Genomic DNA, 21,773 nt, shown 5'->3' with positions numbered 1-21,773 from the left:
CATGCACAAAAAGACATTTTACATTTAATAGATCCTAAAAGCTTAATACAAGAATAAGTTGAATAACCACTTCGACCACAATTGATCATTAATTTCTAACCTCGAGGTTCTCAATTAGTGTTGTGAAGGACAGCAATGCCAATAATTAACCACAAGCACTAATGTGTTTAAGTGTTTTTTATTTTTATTTTTTATTTTTATTTTTAACTTGCAACACTAATTAACTTTAGAGTAAGAAGGATATTCTATAATGATAATAAATTTGATTTTTATTTGATTTTTAAATTTTGAAAAAAAAAAAAAACTACAATATTGAACTTAAAAAAAATATAAATGATTCAAAAGTTGATACTAGCGATGCATTAATATCATCCTCTAATTAATGGCGGTTCTAGAAATTTTTTATAAGTTAATCATTAAAAAACTTAAATTATAGAAAATTCTAATAAAAAGAGAACTGAATATATCGATACCACCAAAAAAAAAAGACAGCCAAATACATGAAATTTTAAAAATTTTCTACTACTAACAAAATTAAAAGGCAAAAAGGGATTGATGAGAGATAAAACGAGAACTGAAAATCACAAGAGAGAGAGAGAGAGAGAGAGAGAGAGAGAGAGAGAGAGTGTGAGATTTATAGAGTAGCATACAAAAAAAATTTAAAATAAATTATCGAAAGAAAATAAAATTAATAAAGAATTGTGATGGCCCCATGTGTGAGTTAGCATGCTAATTTAAAAATGTTGTGAAATTATTGTGACATTTTATTATAATCCTAGCATTACTCTTATTTTTGTTGAACCCAAACTTCTGGTATTCTCAAGTTAGGGTATGCAATTTTTTTTTTTTGGGTAAACCAAATAGGTATAATTATGTATAAAAAAAAAAAAAAATTGTTAGTATAAATTTTTTACAAGTCAGGATAAATTTCATTATGTCCTAAAAGCTTGGTACAGATGAAGTTTTGGTTGATGGGTAATAAAAGTGATGGTGGTCACAGTCTAGTTGAAAGTGATGTTAGATTTTTTTTTTTTTTTTTAATTTATATTTTTTGGTATGTGGAGAATTAGACAATAGATGTTAGGCTTATTCTATATTAATCACAATTTTTTGGATCAATGCTACAGTCACAATTTATTTTATAACATTTTTACAAATTGTTGATGCGATCAACTTCTTACTGGTTTTCATCTAGGCCTACCATTAACATCACTTTTTCATTTACCAATAACTACTCACCACATTAGCAATTTGTAAAAAAAAATTGTAAAAAAATTTGTATCTCTAGCATTACTTAATTTTTTTTATAGACAACTCAACGAGTTGTAAAAAATAGTTGATCCTAACTGAGGTAGTTTTTATAAGGGCAATAAAAGCTTTGTAGAGCACTTAAACCACAGTTTGATAGAAAACAAACAAACACTGAGACAGTCACAGAGGTTGGTTTCTTTGATTATATATTGGGTTTGCCTTCGAGGTAAACTATCTGTTTTGATGAGAAAACAAAGGAAGCTAATAATAATAATAATAAAGAGAATGAAAAATTATTACTTAAATAAAATAGAAGGTAAAGTAGATTATCTGATGTTGGAGTTTTGGAAAAGTGCATAACAAAAATAGAAAAAGTGATTTTAATAATAAAATAAATAAAATTTTTAGACGAACTTATGTGAATACACTAAGTATACCAATAAAAGGCAGAACCAAGGTGGGTTAAGGGGAGGCAATTCCCTCCTTTCCCACCCAAAACTCCCCCTACCCCTATATATTCTTTTTTTTTTTTCTATGTTCTCTTCTATTTCGTGTTATATGTGTGCGTGGGTGCGTGTGAGCGCATTTTTTTTTTATAGATCATATTTCATAGAAAAAATTATAAAGAAAATATTCTTTTATATGAATATTTTTAGGATTCAAAAGCTATAAAAAAAAAAAATTAAGGATAGGAAAAAAATGTACAAAAAAAATATTGTTATCTTTCAAAAGTGTTATTACTTTAAATTATTTATGTAGTAACTTATTAATTTTCATAAATTTGTGTATAAGTAATAAAATTTACCACCAAGTATCCTTGACGTAATGGTCATTCTATAAGTACAAAATTCTTGGGGGGTGTGAGCGGTAAGGGTTCGGGGTTAAGTCTTTAAGATGGAACTTCACACATATACACTTAGATTATTCTAAATTAGAATTTTTATTTTTTACAAAAAAAAATAAAAAAATTGAAAATAAAAAAAATTCATAAATTGATTTTTCTTTTTTCAAGTTAAACTCTAAAATTTTATACACACAAAATGCTAATCATATGTGTAGGGACACAATTTGGATCCTATACCCAAAAAGTATGGGGTCTAGGTTCAATGAGCCCAATACAATGAATTTGTAGAGAGTGGGTAGGAAAACTAGGTTATAATGAGTTGGATAACAATTATAATGGATTTAGATGACAGTAAAGTAAAAGTTGATAGGTTTTATCTTAAGAAAATCGTTCTTACCAAAGTCCGAGAAGATCAATTCATGTATATATTACTTGAAGTTGATAACAAATATAATATTAATAGCTACAATCTTTCTTTCTTTTGTTTTTCGATCATTTTCTCTTAAGGCCTCCCTTCTAATTTATACTACATCTCCCTTTTCATCTCTACCCTCCATGTGGACAATAGATTGCTTTGTGTTGATCCTTATCCCATTAGCACCCTCTTGAAGTCTTTGGGAGTAGCTGTAAGACTGAAAATCACTATTCAAATATCACTTCCTCATTAATGCAGCCAGAGAGTTAGCTGTAGAGCATTCAATATGTGGTAGCAGTTTTTTCTTAGATATTTCTCAGCTCCCATCTCTCTTATACGTTCATGATGCATGTCCTTATCAATAGAACTTCTTGGAATGTCACCTTGGATGGTAAGATACACATTTTGACCAGTGCTTCATTTAGCCGAGGAGTATTCCTCCTTGGCCTGCCTTCCCCAACTTTCTCATTTGTAACTTACTCATGGGACTCTGAGTCTTACATCCTTACTACTGGTTATATGTTCTCGGACCACCCAACATCCTCGGCTAAGGCTAGAGGCCCAATATATAATTTTGGGCCCCTTATCCCTACAATATGGTTTAAAGTTGTTTTTTATAATTTTTTTTTTTAAAAAAATTATATAAGTTGTACTTGAGATTTATCAAATTTCAAAAATCATTATATGAGAATTAAAATTAGAATTTTGAGTATGAAAAAAATTACAACACAACTTATTGAGATTATGAAAACCTAACAAATTGGTGAATATAATGAATATGCTATATTTGTTGGTTAATCTAGCAGTAAATTACCACTTAATATTCACACAAGTGGTTTTATTTTATTATTATTATTATTTTTTTTTATTTTTATTTTTTACAGATTGGTATTGTAAGGACCCAAAAAGCGTTTGCACAACAGCCCACTTAAAATAATAAACCGAATTTGTTAAACTTGGTCCAAACTAATAGAATTTATAAGAGATGGAATAGCACAACAAGCACGGGTTCTACCCGAGAACTATTTTTTTGAAGAAATCCAATTTATGCTTAGAACTAGGTACACCAGTAATTTTACACAGAGGCTCCTAAAAATGGCCAACCAAAAGTCCCCCCATCAGAACCGCATGCCTTCTCTTTTTATAGCCCCTTCCTATTGCATCCTCTTCATCCATTTCTACTTGACATTCACCCCTCTTCAACACCTGTCACCTATTGTGTCTGAAATAGGTGGCGGCAGTAGCTAGAGTAACTATAGCCAACACTGTTCAAGTTATTTCCTCGTTTAATGTGGCTGATAAAGTTGGTGTACACCATTTAATACAGATGGGACAGGCAGCTCTAGCCCGGCGGCTCCTTGTTTGCCACTAACCTTTATTTCCTTTAATTTGTAGTTCATTCTGTAGAACTCTATATGGCACTTTAGTGGATCCATCTTCTTCCTCGAGTGTCATCGCTCCTCGGGCCCATGTTTAGTGTTGTGCCCAAATGAATGCCACAACCTTTCCTATTTCTCTTCGGGCCTCAGCCCAGTACTTCGACCCTTCAACTTCCTCCTCGGTCCTCAGGTACCCACAATAGCCCTCTAAAACTTTCACTATTTGTCTATGAGACAAGGGTGAAGTTTTAGTTTTGTAAGTGGAACATGCATGTGCCATATGCGTTCACACATATCTGTGTCCCTTCATCTGTCATTCACACGCTCCTGGCGCTTCGGAATTCATGAACTCTCATTTATGGTGACAGGCGGCTGCTTGTCTCCCCACGTTCTACGGTCTGATAGGAATCGTACGGTTCCTATTTCTTCTCATTTATGGGTGGGAATTTTACCGCCCATTTTTTACTCCTATAAAAGGAGGATCCAGAGCTGGCCAAGGCTCATTTTTGATATCCTGGCGAGTTAAGCTTTGACGAAGAGAAAAACACTCTTAAGGAGCGCTCTTTGCTTTCTGCAGTAGGTGTGTTGGTTTTCTTTGTGTTTTGTTCTTTTATAAGTTTCACACTTTGTCCTTAAAACAAAAACATGGGTAGATATGCTAGGTTACTAGACACCGAGGAGGCTAGGACAACCTTTAGGGCTCAGTTTAGGACCCTGATAATGTGGAAATTAGGCATTGCAAGGAGGGTGAATAGTTAGTTTTGAACCGACCTTCTGAGTCTGTAGTTATTCCCATGATCGCCTTCATTGAAGGCGGGATGGAACTTCCTATGGGATCAGTAACTAGGGGCTACCTCATAAATTATATGTTAACCCCCGACCCAGTGTTCTCCCAACATTTTTAGGATCCTCGGGTGCGTAGACGCCATAAACTGTAGAATGGGGACTCACCACACTTGGCATGATGTGAACTGGGTCTATAACTGCCAGAAAGGGGAAAAGACAAAATACTACATGAAGTGTAAGGTCCCCGCAGTTAGGTTAATCTTATCCTTGCCTGACTCGAGCAAAGGCATGGATGAAGATTACCTTATTGTTTCGGGAGGATGGCACAATGAGAGGCATTGCCCCACCTAGGAAGGGGAACTAGGTAACACTCTCGAGGACTAGGGTCACCATTAGGATTTTAAGCAGTTTATTTTTGTAACCGCTTCTTTCTCCTCCACTCTTTTGCTAACGATACTCATGGTTTCCTTTGGCAGACGAGTACCACACAGCCCCAGCCAAACACTTGGTGAATTTCCACGACATGAACAGAATCCTCAGGTCGGAGATATTCCTGCACAAAGATGGGCAGCTCAGGGCAGCGCACGTCATCCTTGGCTATAAACCCTCAACCAAGCACTTTCAGAGTCCAAAAAACGTCATCAAGGCCCGTGATCCGTGCTTGGTTCTGATAGACATCACTGTCCCGGGCTTTTTGCTGACAGCATCCCTTCCCGAAGGGACCCAAGACGCCCAGATCCCAATGCCTCTAGCTGCTCAGCTCTTGTACTCCTAAGAACCTCCGCTACCATTTAACGAGGAGGCCGAGGATTCCACATCCAACTCGGTCCACGAGGTGACAGATAAAGACTTTGAAGTTTTCCACCAGTCGGACGCTCCAAGCACCTCACAAGCCCCTTCATTAACAGCTATGGGTTTCGAAGAAAGGACCCCCGAGCTTCTTGCGCTGCTTTTGGCCTATGCCGAAGGCACTTCCTCGGTGGTGACAGTACCACCCTGCCCACCAACCCCCACTGCAACGTGCACGTCCCCGACCATGGTAGCAAAAAAGAAGCAGAAGCGAGGACAAAGGGGAAAGGGGGCGGAAGTGGCTGAGGAGGGGGAGATATCCGAGCCCTCAGTTAAGGAGGCCCGAGCACATTGCGCTCTCGAAGGAAAGTGGTGGGGACTATACCAGGAAGGCCTCTGTCTAGAGGCCTGCTTTCACCTTAAGCTTGGGTGCTCCTATGCTTGATGATGCCATCCTGAGGGATCCCTCGAAGGGTAGTTCAGGCCTGGTAGCAAAGTGCCTGGAGAGGGCATTATGCCTTCTAGAGGACATGGAGGAATTAAAGTCCTTCAAGAAAAGAGAGGTCTTCTTATCCCTGAAGCAGACCTCGCCAAGGTATCTTGGCCAACTTTTTCATCTGTCAAGTGGTTCTATATAAGATTTATACAATGCTGACTTGGTTTCTCTTGTTCTCTTCTTTGCAGGCTGTTCAGGCTGCCTTCATGGCAAAGGAGTGGGTTGACCATTCCTTGGATGTGGCTAGGAAGGCCGAGAAGGCCCATAAGAATGCTGAGAAGGCTCGGGCCGAGGCAGAGAGGAAGCTAAAGGAGACCCTTCCTCAGCTGTCCGAAGTGGAAAAAGCTTACAGCAACGCTAAATCTGCTTTGAAAGTCTACAAGAGGCAGACATCCAAGGCCTTGGAGGCTTAGAAGAAGGCTGAGAGCACGCTAGCTCTCACTGTAGTGGAGCTGAAGCAGGCAAACCAATGGCTGAAGGCCAAAGAGGCTGAGAAGGCTCAGGCCGAGTAAGCAGCCTATGATGTGGGCATGAATAAGACTGCTGAGAGTCTTACTGCCCAGCTTCGTGATGTTGCCCGTGCCTTTAGTCGAGAGGTGTGGGGAGAGGCTATGAATGCCACTGGAGTTGACCTCGAATCAGTGTTGCGTGCTCCTGATAGGATGTACTATCCCCCAGCTCTACGCCTGGCACCCATAGCTCCTCAACCACCAACGGATCCGAGTTTTGCTTTTCCTACTTCTGCCGTGCACCAGGATCCACCTCCTTCCCCTACTTCGTCTAAGGGGCTCCCCCCTCAAGAAACTATAGTGGATGTGGAGGTTGAAAAAGGAGTTCTTGAGGGGGTGCCTTTAAAGAAGAAGAAAGAGAAAAAAGAGCAGAAAGAGCAGAAGGAGAAGAACGCCAAGGAAAAAGAGCCCAACGCTTAGTTCAGCTCTCATGTAGGAATTCCTTGGGGAGTTTTTGTGATGGGATAGTGTACATGCAGTGCCCACCCTCCCTTTTCCCTTTTTGTAACAAGATTTTCATAATGAATGATTAAAAGTTTAAGGGTTTCTGTCTTTTCATGCTTATAGACATTCTCGAGTACCTTGCACGCCTAAATTCCTTGATGTTCTTTCTTTTTATTTCTGTTAACCAAGCCATAATCATTTGAAATTGAATGCACATGTGACTAAGTTTACTAGTATTCCTCTTTTGAAGTCCAAAGCAAGTGCTTCCGGTCTTTGCTACTTGATTTCTTTTAATCCTTAAAAGTTAGATATGCACTTATCATTTTTTTAAAAAGCAAGAGCTAGGAAACAGATTCAATTTCAGAGGCATTAACAAATTCTCTTAATTTATAATGACATTTATTTTTTATTTTTTATTTTTATGTTTCATAAGTTTTTTATTCATTGTAAAAGACACTTTTATGTTTTGTTTGTCCTATAATATATAATTGTTAATATATTTTTTAGCTATATAGTATTATTTACAAATTCAATTTATTTGATTGTATTAAAATAAATCAAGATTAAATCATATATGTTCATTAAAGAAATTAAATCATATATCATACTCAACACAATTTTCATACATTACATGTGTTAGCGACTAATATAACTTAAAATAAAAGCTCAAAAAACAAACAAACACAAGTTATGCATATTTTCGATTTAAAGTCCAATTTGTCAATTCCCAAGTTATACAAACAAACAAACAAACAAACACTAGTCACGATTGATTTTTTTTTATTTTTTTATTTTTTATTTTTTGAGATGACTAGTTAAGAATTCTTTATTGGCTAAGCTAAAGGATCATTTCAATAATCTCGAGGAATATTCTTCACTAAATTCTTTTTTTTTTTTTTTTCTCTCTGTCTCCCACAATTTATATTATATTATGAGACATCTTTTTGATAATCTATATTATGAGATATTGATATCTTTATTATAGCCAGGAGATAAGATCTCCTAAAATCATGGTCTAATAAAAATTGGAACCAACGTAAAGTCATAAACCACTTATGAACTGAGATTGCTCTTCTTTTTTTTTTTTTTTTTTTTTTTTTAAAAGAAAACTGAGATTGTTTTGAGTGCGGATAAGGTTTGGTACACAATTTTCACAAAACTTTTTTTTAAATTAATGAGTTGAATTTAGTTACAGTCATTTTACTTAATTAAATTCAAATACTATTTAGATAAAATGATTTTTTTTTTTTAAGGCGATAAATTGAATTTAATTGTTCTTAAAAAAGGAAACATGTTTGTATTTTATTAGTCACTCTAATAAAGTATTTGAACTTAATTAGAAATCTAATGAACTACAAACAAGGTACTTTATCTAATATACTACAAATACTACAAATAAGGTACCTTATTTACTTTTACTCTGGATTTTTTTTTTCGAACCCCTTAAGCTAATATTTTTTTTTTTATTTTTATAAAAGCTAATAGTATTATTTGAGTCTAAATCTTCTGTTCCATTTTTCCTATACCACTCTATGCTCCACAAATTAAAACTTGACACATGGCCACTTATTTAATTAATTTTTACTCTTTTGCATTTCTTATTTCAGTCGCTCAAAATAAAATTAAAAAAACAAAAAACCCAAAACATCTCACTGCCGATCCTCCACCACCAAAGTTCACCGGCGGCTTTAAGAAAAGATCGCCGTAGACATCAACGCCGGCCATCCACCACCACAACCAACATTCATTTGGATTCCTATTCTTTTGTCTGATATCCAAGGCTCTTAAGATTTCAGCTCCTATTTTTTGATCTAGATTTGCAAATTCAGGCCACAAAGTGAAATGGGTCTCTCTGGAAGTTTGGCTCTTTATGGTTTGTTGGGTGGGCTAAAATGTTGGTTGGCCATTTTTCTGGTGGAGATCTTATGTAAACATTAGTGGATTTTTGGTCTTTTGACTTGCTATAACTTGTATGGGATTTGAAGAAGACAACGTCTTTGAGGAAGACAAGGAGGCAGTGGATATGGGTTTTATAGATTCGAAGAAGACAATGAGCTGGTTGTGTGGTTTGCTGGCAGAGGATAACTGCGTTGATGACGCCAAAGACCTCTTGTTAGTTCCGCCGGTGAGGATTGGTGGTAGTGAACCAGTGGCGGTAGCAATGGGGATCTGTTGTTGGGTCTTGGACGTTTTTTTTTTTTTTTTTTAATCTATTTAATATTTATTTTGAGCGACTGAAATAAAAAATGCAAAAGAGTAAAAATTAATTAAATAAATGGCCACATGTCAAGTTTTAATTTGTGGAGTATAGAGTGGTATAGGAAAAATGTGATAGAAGATTTGGACTCGTATTATTTGGCCAGGGCTTGTGTTGTAGTATTGATATAATATAGCAAGGCATTGATGATATTTTCAAATTTAAACCAAATTTAATAGCTTGAGCATTCAAGAAAAAAAATTCCAAAAATATCTAAACAAACTTATAGGATATTCCGTCTGGAATTGGTGTTTGTTTTGGGATGTACGACTAATAAGTATTTTAACCAAAAAAAAAAAAAAATCCCTTCTTTTCCTCGGACTCCTTATTTAAATCGAACAATAAATTCAAAGTCATCAATTTCCAACCCACAACGACACCCTTTACTATATAAACACACTCCATTGTTTGTTTCCCAATCATTTGACAGCAAGAAGAAGCTGTTAGCTGACGCTAAACTACGACCAAATCTTTTTTTTTTCCATTCTACCTTTACCAACCAAAAACTACTATTCATAAAATCAAAGTGTAAATCGTTCACTGTTAAAATTCTTCTTTCTTTCATTGTTTGATGGCAATGGAGAAAGAAGAACAAACAATTGCAAAGGAATCTAAGCCTTTGGCTGATGGGAAAGGCACGGTTTTGGAACTTCCTAAAACTGCTCCTACTCCTCCTTCATGGTTCACACCCAAGAGGTACTTTCTTGTGCTTTTGTGTGTGTTAATTTTTTTTTTTTTTTGAGAGAGAGAGACCTTTTTTTGGGTTCTTGATATTGAGAGTTGTGGGTTTTCTTTGTGTATTGGTTGTTTAGAAAATAGTAGAGAAAATTTGCTCATTTGGGTCAGTTTGGTTCAATTGTATTAGTGTTTCTGGAAGCCAATGTCAATGCGCAGAATTTTCAAATTTTGAACTTTGGAAGTGTGATGTTGCTGGATTTTTGTACGTTTTAATGTTTAATATTCCTTGAAGGGAATAGAAAGTTCGTCCAATACAGTAAGTTGGGACAGTTAGAAATGGGACAGTTAGAAATTTCTTATATATGGAGTACTTTAGAAACACAGATGCTATAGGGTTGATATTAAAATTCAGACTCTTCTGTGATCAAATTGGTCACTGAGCATCGATTAAATACAAAAAATTTGGCTATGATTTGATATCTCATTGCACATTTGCCTATGCGTGTTTTCTTTGCATCTTTTCTACCATAGACATGGATGGGTTGGAACACATGTTGATTTGTTTCTTTACTAAAGATGATTTTCTTAAGGTTTTTCAAGTCCCATTTTCAGGATGATAGAGTGTTCTGAATATTCATTATTGATTCTGATAAAAAGTTATTCCGGTAGATTACAGAATGGAACATTTAATGATTTAAAGGAAAATGATACTTCTTGTTTACTTAATTTCTAATTCATCAGCTCAAGTAGCTTGGCTGTGGATGCTTAAGTGGCAAAATGATAGCTGTTATGTTTTTGATATTGAAAGGCAGGGTGATTTAGACAATCAAATAAAAGCTTGGCATGTGTGTAACCCTGGCTTCTTATACACCCCCCCCCCCCCCCCCAAAAAAAAAAAAGGAAAGTTACGCGACCTTCGTGTCTGAGTCTATGCCTATTACTTGTTTTATTTAACTCTGAGTTTGGGTTGAAAATCTCTTGAAGTTTCAAGCTTTATGGTCCTTATTTCATGTTGTTCATCGCACAATGTAATAGACTTGTTTATGTCATTTTTGCAGGTTACTTTTTATCTTTTGTGTGATTAACTTGATAAATTACTTGGATCGCGGAGCAATAGCAAGTAATGGTGTGAATGGTAGCGAAAGAACTTGCAACAAAAGTGGTTCATGCACACCTGGTACCGGAATACAGTAAGATTAACTTGGGTCTTTTCATCTGAACCTGTGAAACTAAGCTTTCCTCTCTAGCATTTGACATACCTTTATTCTATTTCATTTTCCCTTTCTTCTTATCTTTTTTTTATTTATTTTATTTTTATGTTTTCTTTTTGGGGGGGGGGGGGTTGAGAATACTATTTGTTACTTCACTTCTTCTCTAGTCATATTTGTGTGCATACATACTACATTCATGTGGTGTAAAACTAATGTTCACTTGCAGTGGGACTAACTGATTGAGGTCATGTGTATCTATTTGGATGTGGTTAGGTGGGTGGATGCGCCGAGTGTTTTATCCACTTTTTATGCTCATTCGTGGGACATTTGCTTGAGCACTAAAATTATGGGACATTTACTTTTTCAAGAAGCTTAAATTTCCTGGATTTAATTTCAATTCCTTATTGTACACAGGGGCCAGTTCAACTTGAGCAATTTTGAAGATGGAGTTATATCATCAGCTTTTATGGTTGGACTTCTTGTGGCTTCCCCCATATTTGCAACACTAGCAAAGAGGTAATAACCATCTTGTTTTGCATTGATCACCGACCTATCCTGCTATAGTTCATTGAAGGGTAAAGGGGGAAAAAAGACTCAAGATAAGAAACAGAATTCAATATAAATGAAAAATATACCTCCATTTTGGAGAAAGGGAGAAAAGGGGGGGGGGGGGTTACTTTGCTGATTATAAGGTGCATATAAGAATTGATTCCATATTTCCATGCATCTTTCTTATTTGCCATGGCTGCCAATTAAAAATCTATGTTTTGTGTTCCACTTTTATGTTATTCTCTTTATCATCTATTTATCTTGTCCAATGCTTTCTTTTAAGTTTACCAAACATTACCAAGAGAAGATCTTATCATTAATATGCAAATACCAAATATGCCATATAGATTAAATGATCTGACTATTCATGAAACTGTTTGCAAAATCTGTTATACAGGAAGTTTGTGGTGAAGTTTTAAATTTGTGGAAAGTCACGAGTTCCTAAGAACACAATTTTTAGAAAAACATATTCCCAGTGTCATCTCCATAATCATTTCTGTCAATGTAATTCAACCATTTGGTGTTGGCAGTACTCCTATTATCTAGCTTTGCCATTTGATAGAGGAACCTTGGGGTCAAAATGATAGAATACTAATTTATGTGGAATTTGATCATGAGAGATTGTGGCATTCATTATCATCATGCTACTTGCGCAGATATTGTTAAAATACATTAAACTTTTGGGGCAGGGAAGGATCTTATTGCCTTGATACTTGCCCATAAAAATTGTAGTTCATCCAATGATGCTTATAATAAGTTCTTATGCATAAAAATAATATTTCAAAATTGGAAAGAGGCTTTAAACATGAATATAAGGAAATTTATGTTTTTATGCCTTGGGTCCTGTTCATCCCTCTTCACATTTGAATCCTTGAAATTGACAAGTCTGAATATATAATTGAGGCAGAAATTTTTTTGAACTTGTTGTGGAATTCATTTTTACTATTCTACACTGTGCCTTGCCATGTTAATCTACTATGGTTGAAGAAAGAGAAGAAGTTTTTTTTTGGCATCTCCTCAGATTTTGTATTACATGCAGTATAAATTCATTTAAGTTTACCGGACCTGGATTGTAAGTTCAGACTTTCATGCAATCAATTGAGTTTCCTTTTGGTTTTTGTGGTTATTGATACGTATATGGGATACGTATATGGGATATAAATGGACAACTATTTGTCAATTCTTGAAAATTTAGAATACAATGTGGCATGGATATTTTAATTTATTAATATGCGTTAAACTACCACTAATCATAAAAGCTTAAGCTGATGGGAAATGATGAATTTATTCACTTAACCAATATTCTAATAATTTGTAAATAAATATTTTTAAATAGATATTATGCTAATTTTTAGTTTAAAAGATAAACAACAAACGCTTAAAGGCTTTAAAAATGTCTGGAGAGCCATGCCTCTTTGCATCATGTGGAATTTTGTGGTATGAAAGGAACAAGAGGGTGTTTGATGGAGTTGACTGTCCTACCTTTGTAATCAAAGAGCATATTTTGCAGTTCTTGTACGTTGGATGAGTGCACAAGGTGGCATTCCTTTGATGTCTTTTGTTGATTTTTCAGTTTCTTCTCTGTGATTTGTATTTGAAATGGGACTGTACACATCCTGTGTGTCAACCTCTTTTCCTAATTCAATAACATTTTTAGTTATAAAAACAACAAAATAAAGCCAACTAAAGAGCTATTGATTTCGAAGAGAGAAAGTGAGTGAGTGAGAGGAAGAGAAAAATAAAAAAGTTAAAGAAATATCTTGCTGTATCCAAGAGCATCCGTATCAGATTCATGTCTGAAACAGATATGGTTACCAGTTTGAAGTCTCAATGCTTCCTAGTTACTACTTCATAGCTTTGTCACATTTTTCTATAATGATTTAAGAGAGAGAAAGCTTTTTTATTTTTTCAGCTCTAATTTTGTTTTTATCTTCCAAAGGTTTGATTCCTGGCTGCCCTCATTAATTTATTTCTGAACGAGTGCTTGTTTTTTTTTTTAAATGATATTTTGCAGTGTCAATCCATTTCGGCTTATTGGAGTGGGACTTTCAGTTTGGACTATTGGTGTAATTGGTTCCGCTGCTTCATGGAATTTCTGGTCCATTACAATCGCTCGCATGTAAGTTGCTTACTCATTGGCTATATACATGTTTTTGTGTGTGTGCATGTGTTTTTCTTTCAATTCATCTTATATATTTTCCTTGTAGTTCTTTGGTTACATAAGTAGTTAGGGATATTGTGATGCGTGAATTGATATGGTTTTATGAGTTGCTTTATTATTATTATTTTTTGGGTAAGCTAGTTGTTGTTGATGAGGAAATTATATTTTATTCTATATTTAGACGCACACTTCAGGGTGGGGCAGGGTGGATTGATAGGAAAAATCTGCCCCTGGCCATTCCCTGTCAGGGTGGGGAAAACCCACACAGGATGGGGCAGTGTTGGTTGGCTCAGGAGTCAGGACTGAGTGGGGACATTTTGCCATCCCTACTTCATTTATAAGTGTTACAGCATCAATGATTGTCAGTTATTGATAATCATGCCCCAGCTATTGAACACATTCATATGTCTGTGTTTGTGCGTGTGCATGTGTGTGTTTCAACTCATCTTATATATTTTTTTTCCTTGTAGTTCTTTGGTTACTTAAGTATTAAGGTTTTGTAACACTTGAATTAATATAGTTTATGAGCCACTATAATGCCTTTTTTTTTTTTTTGTAGGCTAGTTGGTGTTGGTGAGGCATCATTTATAAGTCTTGCAGCCCCCTTCATTGATGATAATGCCCCAGTTTCTCAGGTTTCTTTTTTCGCTCTTTTTTGTCTATGCTTGGAATTTTGAATTTGTATGATGTGTGCTGTGTCTGCTGTCTACTGTACCAATTAAGTTCCTTAAATGTTTGGATGAAATGATTCTATGGCAAATCGAGGTCAAAGCACGGTGTGCAAGCATTCTAAAAATTTCATGTTCTCTAGTTCCCTTTAGCATCTTTGGTTTGATCATGTTATATTTTATCTACCATCTGAAATTTTGCTGCTCTTTCAGTTTGGACCTTTTCATTTATTAGTAAGTTATGCATGCACCCATTAGGTTTTGAACCCATGACTACACCCTTCACCCATTCTTTGAAGAAGTACCATTTGAACCAGAGCTTATTGGCCACTTTCAGTCTAGACTTTGATGTGCTAAATATTTAAATGTTTGTTAGAGTTGTCAATTCTGATTATGAGCTTGGAATATGGATGGGATAGGAAGTCTTCTCTTTGTGCTTAAATCACCAATGTTTTAGGTCTTGTAGAAGCCAGTGGGATCTAGACATGATCGAATTATAAGAACTTTTTCTTTCCCTTTTTGAATGTTTAGGGAAAGATTCTTATATCCGGATGCTTTATTTTGTCACCAGAGGAATAATCAGACAAAAAAAAAAAAATGTTGTCATCAAAAGAAGACAAGAATATTATTGTTAGGGGCTAGAAATAGCAAGTTAGGCCCTTTGTTATTCTCATTTACTTCAGGGGATCTCTAAGATTCCCTTCTCCTTTAGAGTGGAGTGCTTGTAGATGATTTGGTCTGCCATGGGAGTTAGATGTTTTGGTGGAATTTGGGGCTGCCATTTAATATTACTTAAGAGGGCTTCTATATCCTCTTTTTAATGTAGATCTAGTAATGTATTATTCTTTAATCTATCGAAATGGTAATGTTTCTTGTAAACTCATTTTTTCAAAAGTCACTAGCTTTTGGATATATTCTCAGGCTTGACTGATTGTTTGTGTCCTTTTTCCCTTAGCAATGAATCTTCTATTTGGCGTAATCATTCTGTTGTTTTTTACTTTTGATCTTGTTGAAACCTGTCTTATAGCCTGTATTTGTATCAGAAAACGGCGTGGCTTGGAATATTTTACATGTGTATACCAACTGGATATGCAATTGGCTATATTTATGGAGGATTGGTAAGTCTGTTTACCCAATTGCTATATGACTGAGGTCCATGTGGTCACGTTCACTCACATATGATCTCAATTAATATGTAATTGTAAAATTGTAATAACTTTGTATGCATTTGTGACCATTTTCCAGCTGCCGCTATAATTTATGTTCTGATTTCCAGTTCTCACTCATTCCTAATAACTTTATATTGCTTGCCCCAATGTTATCAGATTGACCATATAATTCCCCTTTTTTAAATATAGGTCGGAGATCATTTCAGTTGGCGTTATGCATTCTGGGGAGAGGCAATTTTGATGTTTCCTTTTGTTGTTCTAGGCTTTATTATGAAGCCTCTTCAGTTGAAAGGTGCATGTTTTTTGTTGTTGTTGTTGTTGTTGATATGCACCCAGTGGATTTTGAATTCATGACCACACCCTCCACCTAGTGCTTGCAAGGGGAGAAGCTGCCTGTTGAGCTAGAGCTCATTGGCAGCATTTTCTTTGTGATTCTAAGCAATTTATGATACAGGCTTTGCTCCAGCTGAATCTAAAAAAGCATTTACACAAGTAGAGACAGCTGCCTCAGAAGGTACTGCATATTATGATTTTAACAAATTGGAATTATGTACTGTCTGCTTTAATATTTTACGTTTCTGTAATATGCTTCATTCACTAGATGCAGAACATCTTACCACTGATAATATTCCAACTGTACAATATATATGGAGCCTGCATCAATGATTAACATCAAGATTTTAATGTGATCATAGTTGCATAAAATGTCTTAATTTAGGATTTTACTGATTATTGATACCTTAAGCTTCAAGAACAATTTGTAATTAAAGAATTTTTATGATGAAATTTATGCTAGTCTGAATCTCACCTTCACCTTAAGAAAGGATTGCTTCACTGGTGAGGAAATCCAGATCTCTTTTGAAGTCAGCTGGTTGATTTATGGATTCCATGTTCTGGATTTGAAAAGGAATGATTTGGTGTATTAAGCTACTTACTCCACTTAGCATAGCAAAGTTCAACCATGATAAACTACTTTTAGATACAGAAGGGCATAAAATATGTTTTTTTTTTTTAAGAGAGATTTAAATTTTGACGATTTCATGTCATTCCTTTACTTAGTACGCGTTTGGATTGCGTCTACAGGCCAGCATCTGCATTTTGAGTTCCTTTATTTTTTTTATTTTTTTGGGAGAAGCGCGTTTCAGCTGCGAAGTGCATTTCCAGTGGGTCTCTTGCACTGTTCACGAGACCCACAAACCTCTTTTTTCAATAAAACTTTCATTAAAAATGAGTCTCACGGTACTATTCGCACATTTAAAAATTATTTTGCTACAGTATTTTCAGTTTTCAGCAAAATAAGTAGTATCCAAATAAACCCTTAGTCCTTGGTTCTTTTCTAGTTAAAATTATTGATAATATATCTTATACACAATTAGATCAGTTATCTGCTCTGTTAATTAGTTTCTTATAAGGGTAGTTCTCTTTATCAGCTGTAATAATTAAATTTTGATTCTCAATGCATAGATACAGAGGTTGAAATTGGCAATGGTGGAGCAGCATCTACGAAAGAAGATTTTGGAGATAAGAAGTTGTACAAACCTGCCAAGTGAGGAGCCTCATCCTTCTGCTTACTAGATGTGTTATTAATTTTTGAACGTGGTTAATATACTACCTGTAAAGAGTGTACGGCACCTGCCTATATATGTGAATATATTTTGATTTTTTTTCTTGGATCTTATTTTATGGCAGAGTGAAAGGTGCAATTAAAACTTCAAATCAATTTGTAAGATTTATGAAAGATATGAAAGTGCTCATGCTTGATAAGGTGTATGTCACTAATGTTCTAGGTATTTTTCTCACCTGCTTTACCTACCTTCTTGCATATGTAGCTACATTCTTTCAATTCAGTTTGTTGTCCTGAAATGTTATTCATCCTTGTAAGTCATCATTTTCTTTTGGGATCTTTCGAATCTACTGATTCATTAAACATGTTGTTTTCCTCACTTCTTAAATACTAATTCTCTTGACGCCAAATGACCCTTAGGTTACGTAGCATACAATTTCGTCATAGGATCATACTCATATTGGGGGCCTAAGGCTGGTAAAAATATATATAACATGGTAAGCTCTTGCGCTTGATCTGATGTCTTTAATTTTAGATCATTCAATACAACCTTGTTTAATGCTACTTTCATTTTACTTCACATGATTGGTATAAATAAAATATACTTTTTAATTATAAACAATATAGTACCAAGATACAATTTGATGGTCTTGATGCACTGGATATAATTGTGAATTTTTGCAGAGCAATGCAGATATGATGTTTGGAGGGATTACAGTTGTTTGTGGAATATTGGGCACGATTACTGGAGGCTTTGTTCTTGATTTTATGACCAACACCATTCCAAATGCTTTTAAGGTAGGTTTTGTTGAGTTTAGAGAAAATGATCTAGGATTACCTTCCTTGATACTTTTCTTAAAGATTAGCACATTATTTTCTTCTTGTTAGGCTGTCACTGTTGGGCATGGAAGAGTGAGATAATCAAATATATTTCATGAGGCAATTTTACTTGCATAGTACAGAAGCTTATAACAGTTGAGCATGCTGTGAATTTAATTGGCTTGTCTTGAAATAAGATTTATGTCACTTCTTATTTCTTTTTTTGTTAGTATATTTTCAAGTCTGATCCAGTGAAGTCTGACTGGATATAATACTATATCACTTACTGTACAGATAACTTTTGGGAATTAAGAAAACCTCCAGGATGGCCTTATACAATTCAAATATTGCTAGTCTTTATGTACAATCATCATGCCAAAAAAATTTCACCTTGCCTTTGCCACTTACCTTGGACCCTTTTTCAGCTTCTTTCAATGACAACATTTATTGGAGCGGCGTTTTGCTTCGGTGCCTTTTGTTTCAAGAGCATGTATCTTTTCCTAGCTTTTTTTGCAGTCGGTGAATTTCTCGTCTTTGCCACTCAGGTATTTTCCTTGATGCAAAATAGATTTATTATTGTTTGGTTGCGCCATTGAAATTGGGCTATGCTGCTATTTTATCGTCACTGATTGGGAAGTAAAATTAAATGCATCTTATGAACATTCAGACTATATGATCTGCTTGTAATTTACTTTTAATATTGAACTTTTAGCTGAGTTTTAAGCATGTAGTTCCTAAGCTAAACCCTCAACAAACTTACGTATTTGTTAGCGATCTTATGTAATATGCTTCACCTATGCCTGCTGTTAATTGGTAATTTAGATTATTGAGCTTTAGTCTATCTGAAATTGTTCAATGTTGATACACATTATCCTACAAAAGGATATTGTAATGATGGGTGTGTCATGCTTCTTTGGTACATGTAAATTTGATTTAATCATCCTCAATGCTCAACGTTGCCAACAATTGTTTTCTAAATTGCTGCTTAGGTAATTTGTTTGTCCTTTTTGGACTTTCACTGAAATAGGTGGCCTCCCCTCCTCACTTCCTCTTCTCTGTCCTTTCTGAGATGGATGGATAAGAAAATCTAATGCACACCAAAAAAAAAAAAATCAATGAATCAAAAGGTGGAAAAGGAAAAGATACGCTACATCAAGCAATTCTTTGTCATAAATAAGTTATAACTTTTCACTTCATGGTTGTGATGCATCATTGTAAGTGGTAACATAAGATGTTTCTCATAAAATAATTACAAGAAGAGTTAATATGCTCTAAGTGTGAAATTTGAACATCCACATGGTGCCATAACATTCATCTAGTCTTTTCTCCTTTTGCCAACCTATAAGAAAAATTTCCTTAACTTAAATGGCCAATGTAACGCCGCTCCCTCTTGATATACCTAGAATACAAAATTTAAAATGGCAAATTGTAATGTCTCTCCCTTCTGATTCACCTAATCTAGAATCAGAGTACTCTGATACTCTCTGGCTATATTATATATTGTTTGGGGGTCAACCCATATGTAACTTTCCTCAACATAACCTTTCGTCTGATTTCTCTAATCCCATGATCAATGTACTACTTATTTGATCATAGTTCCAGGTGAGGCTGCTAAAAATTTGACCTAGAGTTGAGGGCATATGCTATGACAGTTAGGATATACCATATATTTTGCATCAATGTTAATTGACCTTTGAGGGATTTATAGGTTTTCTGTTTTAAATTTTTTTTGACATTTCCTGTCATAACTATGGTGAGCGATTTTTTTCCCCTTGAAAAATTAACCTATATCTGTAACTTAATGATATTTGTCCAGACAAATTGATTTTGTTTGGAAGTATTAAATTTGGAAGTACATCTGATTTAGAAGAAATTTTCATGATATCTCTTTGTATACAATCTGAAAGGCCTTATTGTATACAACTTTTTGGCACCAAAAAAAGAAGGAAAAAAGAATAAACCAGGAATTCCGAATGCTCACTCTACAGGAACACTATCTTTTCTTTTGCAGGGACCCGTAAACTTTGTATGTCTCCATTGTGTGAATCCAAGTTTGAGGCCACTGTCAATGGCTATGTGTACTGTTGCAACTCACCTCTTTGGAGATGTTCCGTCCTCACCTCTTGTTGGAGTTCTCCAGGTTTGCCTTCTTTGATTATTGTGCCTATGAAATTTTGGAGATTGGTATTTTGTTGAGACCCTAGGGACTCACAATTTCCCTTTTACTGGTTTCAAGTGTGGATATTACTGATGCCAGTTCAGAGTGTTGTAGTCTATTTTTAGTTTTCTGGTCAATCTAGAAGTGTTATTTTCAATTACAAATTAGGAAAATACAGCCAAAAGGATAATCAATTAAATACTAGCAGTTTAGAGTCCCGTCTGGATAATAGCCAATTATGTGTTTTTATAGATTACATTAGTGACAAAATTACCCTACTAATTCAAGAATACAATGCATCTATGAAATCACCCATATTTAATGGTCTATCACAGTCCAAGGACACTCAGTTAAAAAAAGACCTGCAAAATTAGATTCCAATTTCAAAGGTTCTATCCTCTTGCTCCAAATTTGCCACAACAATCATGCTGGACAATTTCTGGTGTCCACTGAGAATGGATTGTCAACTTTCTTTTTGAATCTCATGCCCAAATAGTTTAAAGGCTGCATTTATCATAATTATCATAAAATTTTAAACACAACAGGGAATTTCCTTTTAAAGTTTCGGTGTGTTCCATTGTCATTCAAACAATGATTGTGTTACATATTCTCCTTAAATGTTATATGCTTACTGCGTTCTTCCCAGCAGAGTTCACTTTATCAAGGTCTTATGATATTGAAGTCCTGATAGTAGACTGTCATTTTACTGGCCTTACTTTGTAATAATCATGCAGGATCATATTCACAACTGGAGGGAGACTGCTCTTATTCTAACATCGATTTTGTTCCCAGCAGCTGGGATTTGGTTCATTGGTAAGTTCTTGTTAGTTATTCTCCCCTTCTCTATTTTCTTCCTTTTCCTACAAAGAAGAATTCAAGTTGACAATTCATTTAGTAGACAGCATTTTAGTGAGGGCAATGATGTTGCAGTAAATTCTGCAAGTAAATAGTGGGCGGGCTAGGCTGATGTTGTATGTGACGATCTATAGGTTACTAGAAAAGAGTTCCGAACATTTGCATGAATAAGAATAATTTGTGGGTGTTTGTTCTGTTTTATACTTCTATAGAAAGGGTCCTTGCATGCCAAACTCAGAATAGTGACTGTTTACTACATGCCACCATTCTCCTCAAGCAAGAAGCGCACAAACAGAAACACGCGCACACACCAATTACCAAAGCCTTTGATCGGTTGTTAGTCATTCAAAGTCAGCTTATCTACCTGAATACCAAACTCTTTGATCGGTTGTTAGTCATTCAAAATTTAGCTTATCTACCCGAATTTGATAGTAATTAAGTATCATAATTACATAGACAAATAACGCCAAACTTTTCGGATCCCATGAAATTATGTAACCAATATGTACTACTACAGGAGTATTTCTAAACAGCGTGGATAGATTTAATGAAGAAAGTGAGCATGAAGTCAACAGAACACCATTGCTCGAAAGCAAGACAGCAGAGAGAAAAGAATCTTCAGCTCAATCTTAAGCTTTTTCCTTATTTTTATTTTTTTGCTTTTTATTTTTATTTTTTCCCTTCAGTTAGGATGAACTTTTGGTTGATGATGTCTTTCTTTTATGTAAATAATGTTTTGCATTTAATCACATGCAAGTTGATTTGCTTAAA

At 35.1% G+C, this 21,773-nt stretch overlaps 1 protein-coding gene across 2 annotated transcripts; it reads left to right on the top strand.

Annotated features, from left to right (window-relative positions):
• The first annotated feature begins 9,529 nt into the window (after window positions 1–9,529).
• On the top strand, window positions 9,530–21,773 carry LOC112025056 (probable sphingolipid transporter spinster homolog 2). 2 transcript variants are annotated; one of them, XM_065780660.1, is made up of 16 exons: window positions 9,530–9,866; window positions 10,907–11,038; window positions 11,474–11,575; window positions 13,623–13,727; window positions 14,329–14,404; window positions 15,481–15,555; window positions 15,796–15,898; window positions 16,061–16,120; window positions 17,077–17,152; window positions 17,296–17,393; window positions 17,591–17,667; window positions 17,855–17,968; window positions 18,415–18,534; window positions 20,001–20,129; window positions 20,882–20,960; window positions 21,520–21,773. In XM_065780660.1, the coding sequence occupies exons 1-16, from the start codon at window positions 9,742–9,744 to the stop codon at window positions 21,633–21,635; spliced, it is 1,587 nt and encodes a 528-aa protein (XP_065636732.1). In that variant the 5' UTR covers window positions 9,530–9,741; the 3' UTR covers window positions 21,636–21,773. The 2 variants fall into 2 exon arrangements, with proteins under 2 accessions (XP_065636732.1, XP_065636730.1); XM_065780658.1 differs by having other exon boundaries at window positions 9,532–9,866; window positions 17,071–17,152.

The sequence above is a fragment of the Quercus suber genome, unplaced genomic scaffold, assembly GCF_002906115.3.
Source record: "Quercus suber isolate HL8 unplaced genomic scaffold, Cork oak 2.0 scaffold_14, whole genome shotgun sequence".
NCBI classification, from domain to species: Eukaryota; Viridiplantae; Streptophyta; class Magnoliopsida; order Fagales; family Fagaceae; genus Quercus; species Quercus suber.
Note: the sequence above shows the minus strand (reverse complement) of the source record. Positions and strands in the feature narration are given on the sequence as shown.

What these genes read in the sequence shown, in the direction of transcription:
- LOC112025056 (XM_065780658.1), top strand. Translation starts at nt 9,742, where the DNA reads ATGGCAATGGAGAAAGAAGAACAAACAATTGCAAAGGAATCTAAGCCT. An exon ending in GAAGCCTCTTCAGTTGAAAG is followed by an intron (nt 15,899 to 16,060) that starts GTGCATGTTTTT and finishes TTTATGATACAG; the next exon opens with GCTTTGCTCCAGCTGAATCT. An exon ending in AGAGACAGCTGCCTCAGAAG is followed by an intron (nt 16,121 to 17,070) that starts GTACTGCATATT and finishes CTCAATGCATAG; the next exon opens with ATACAGAGGTTGAAATTGGC.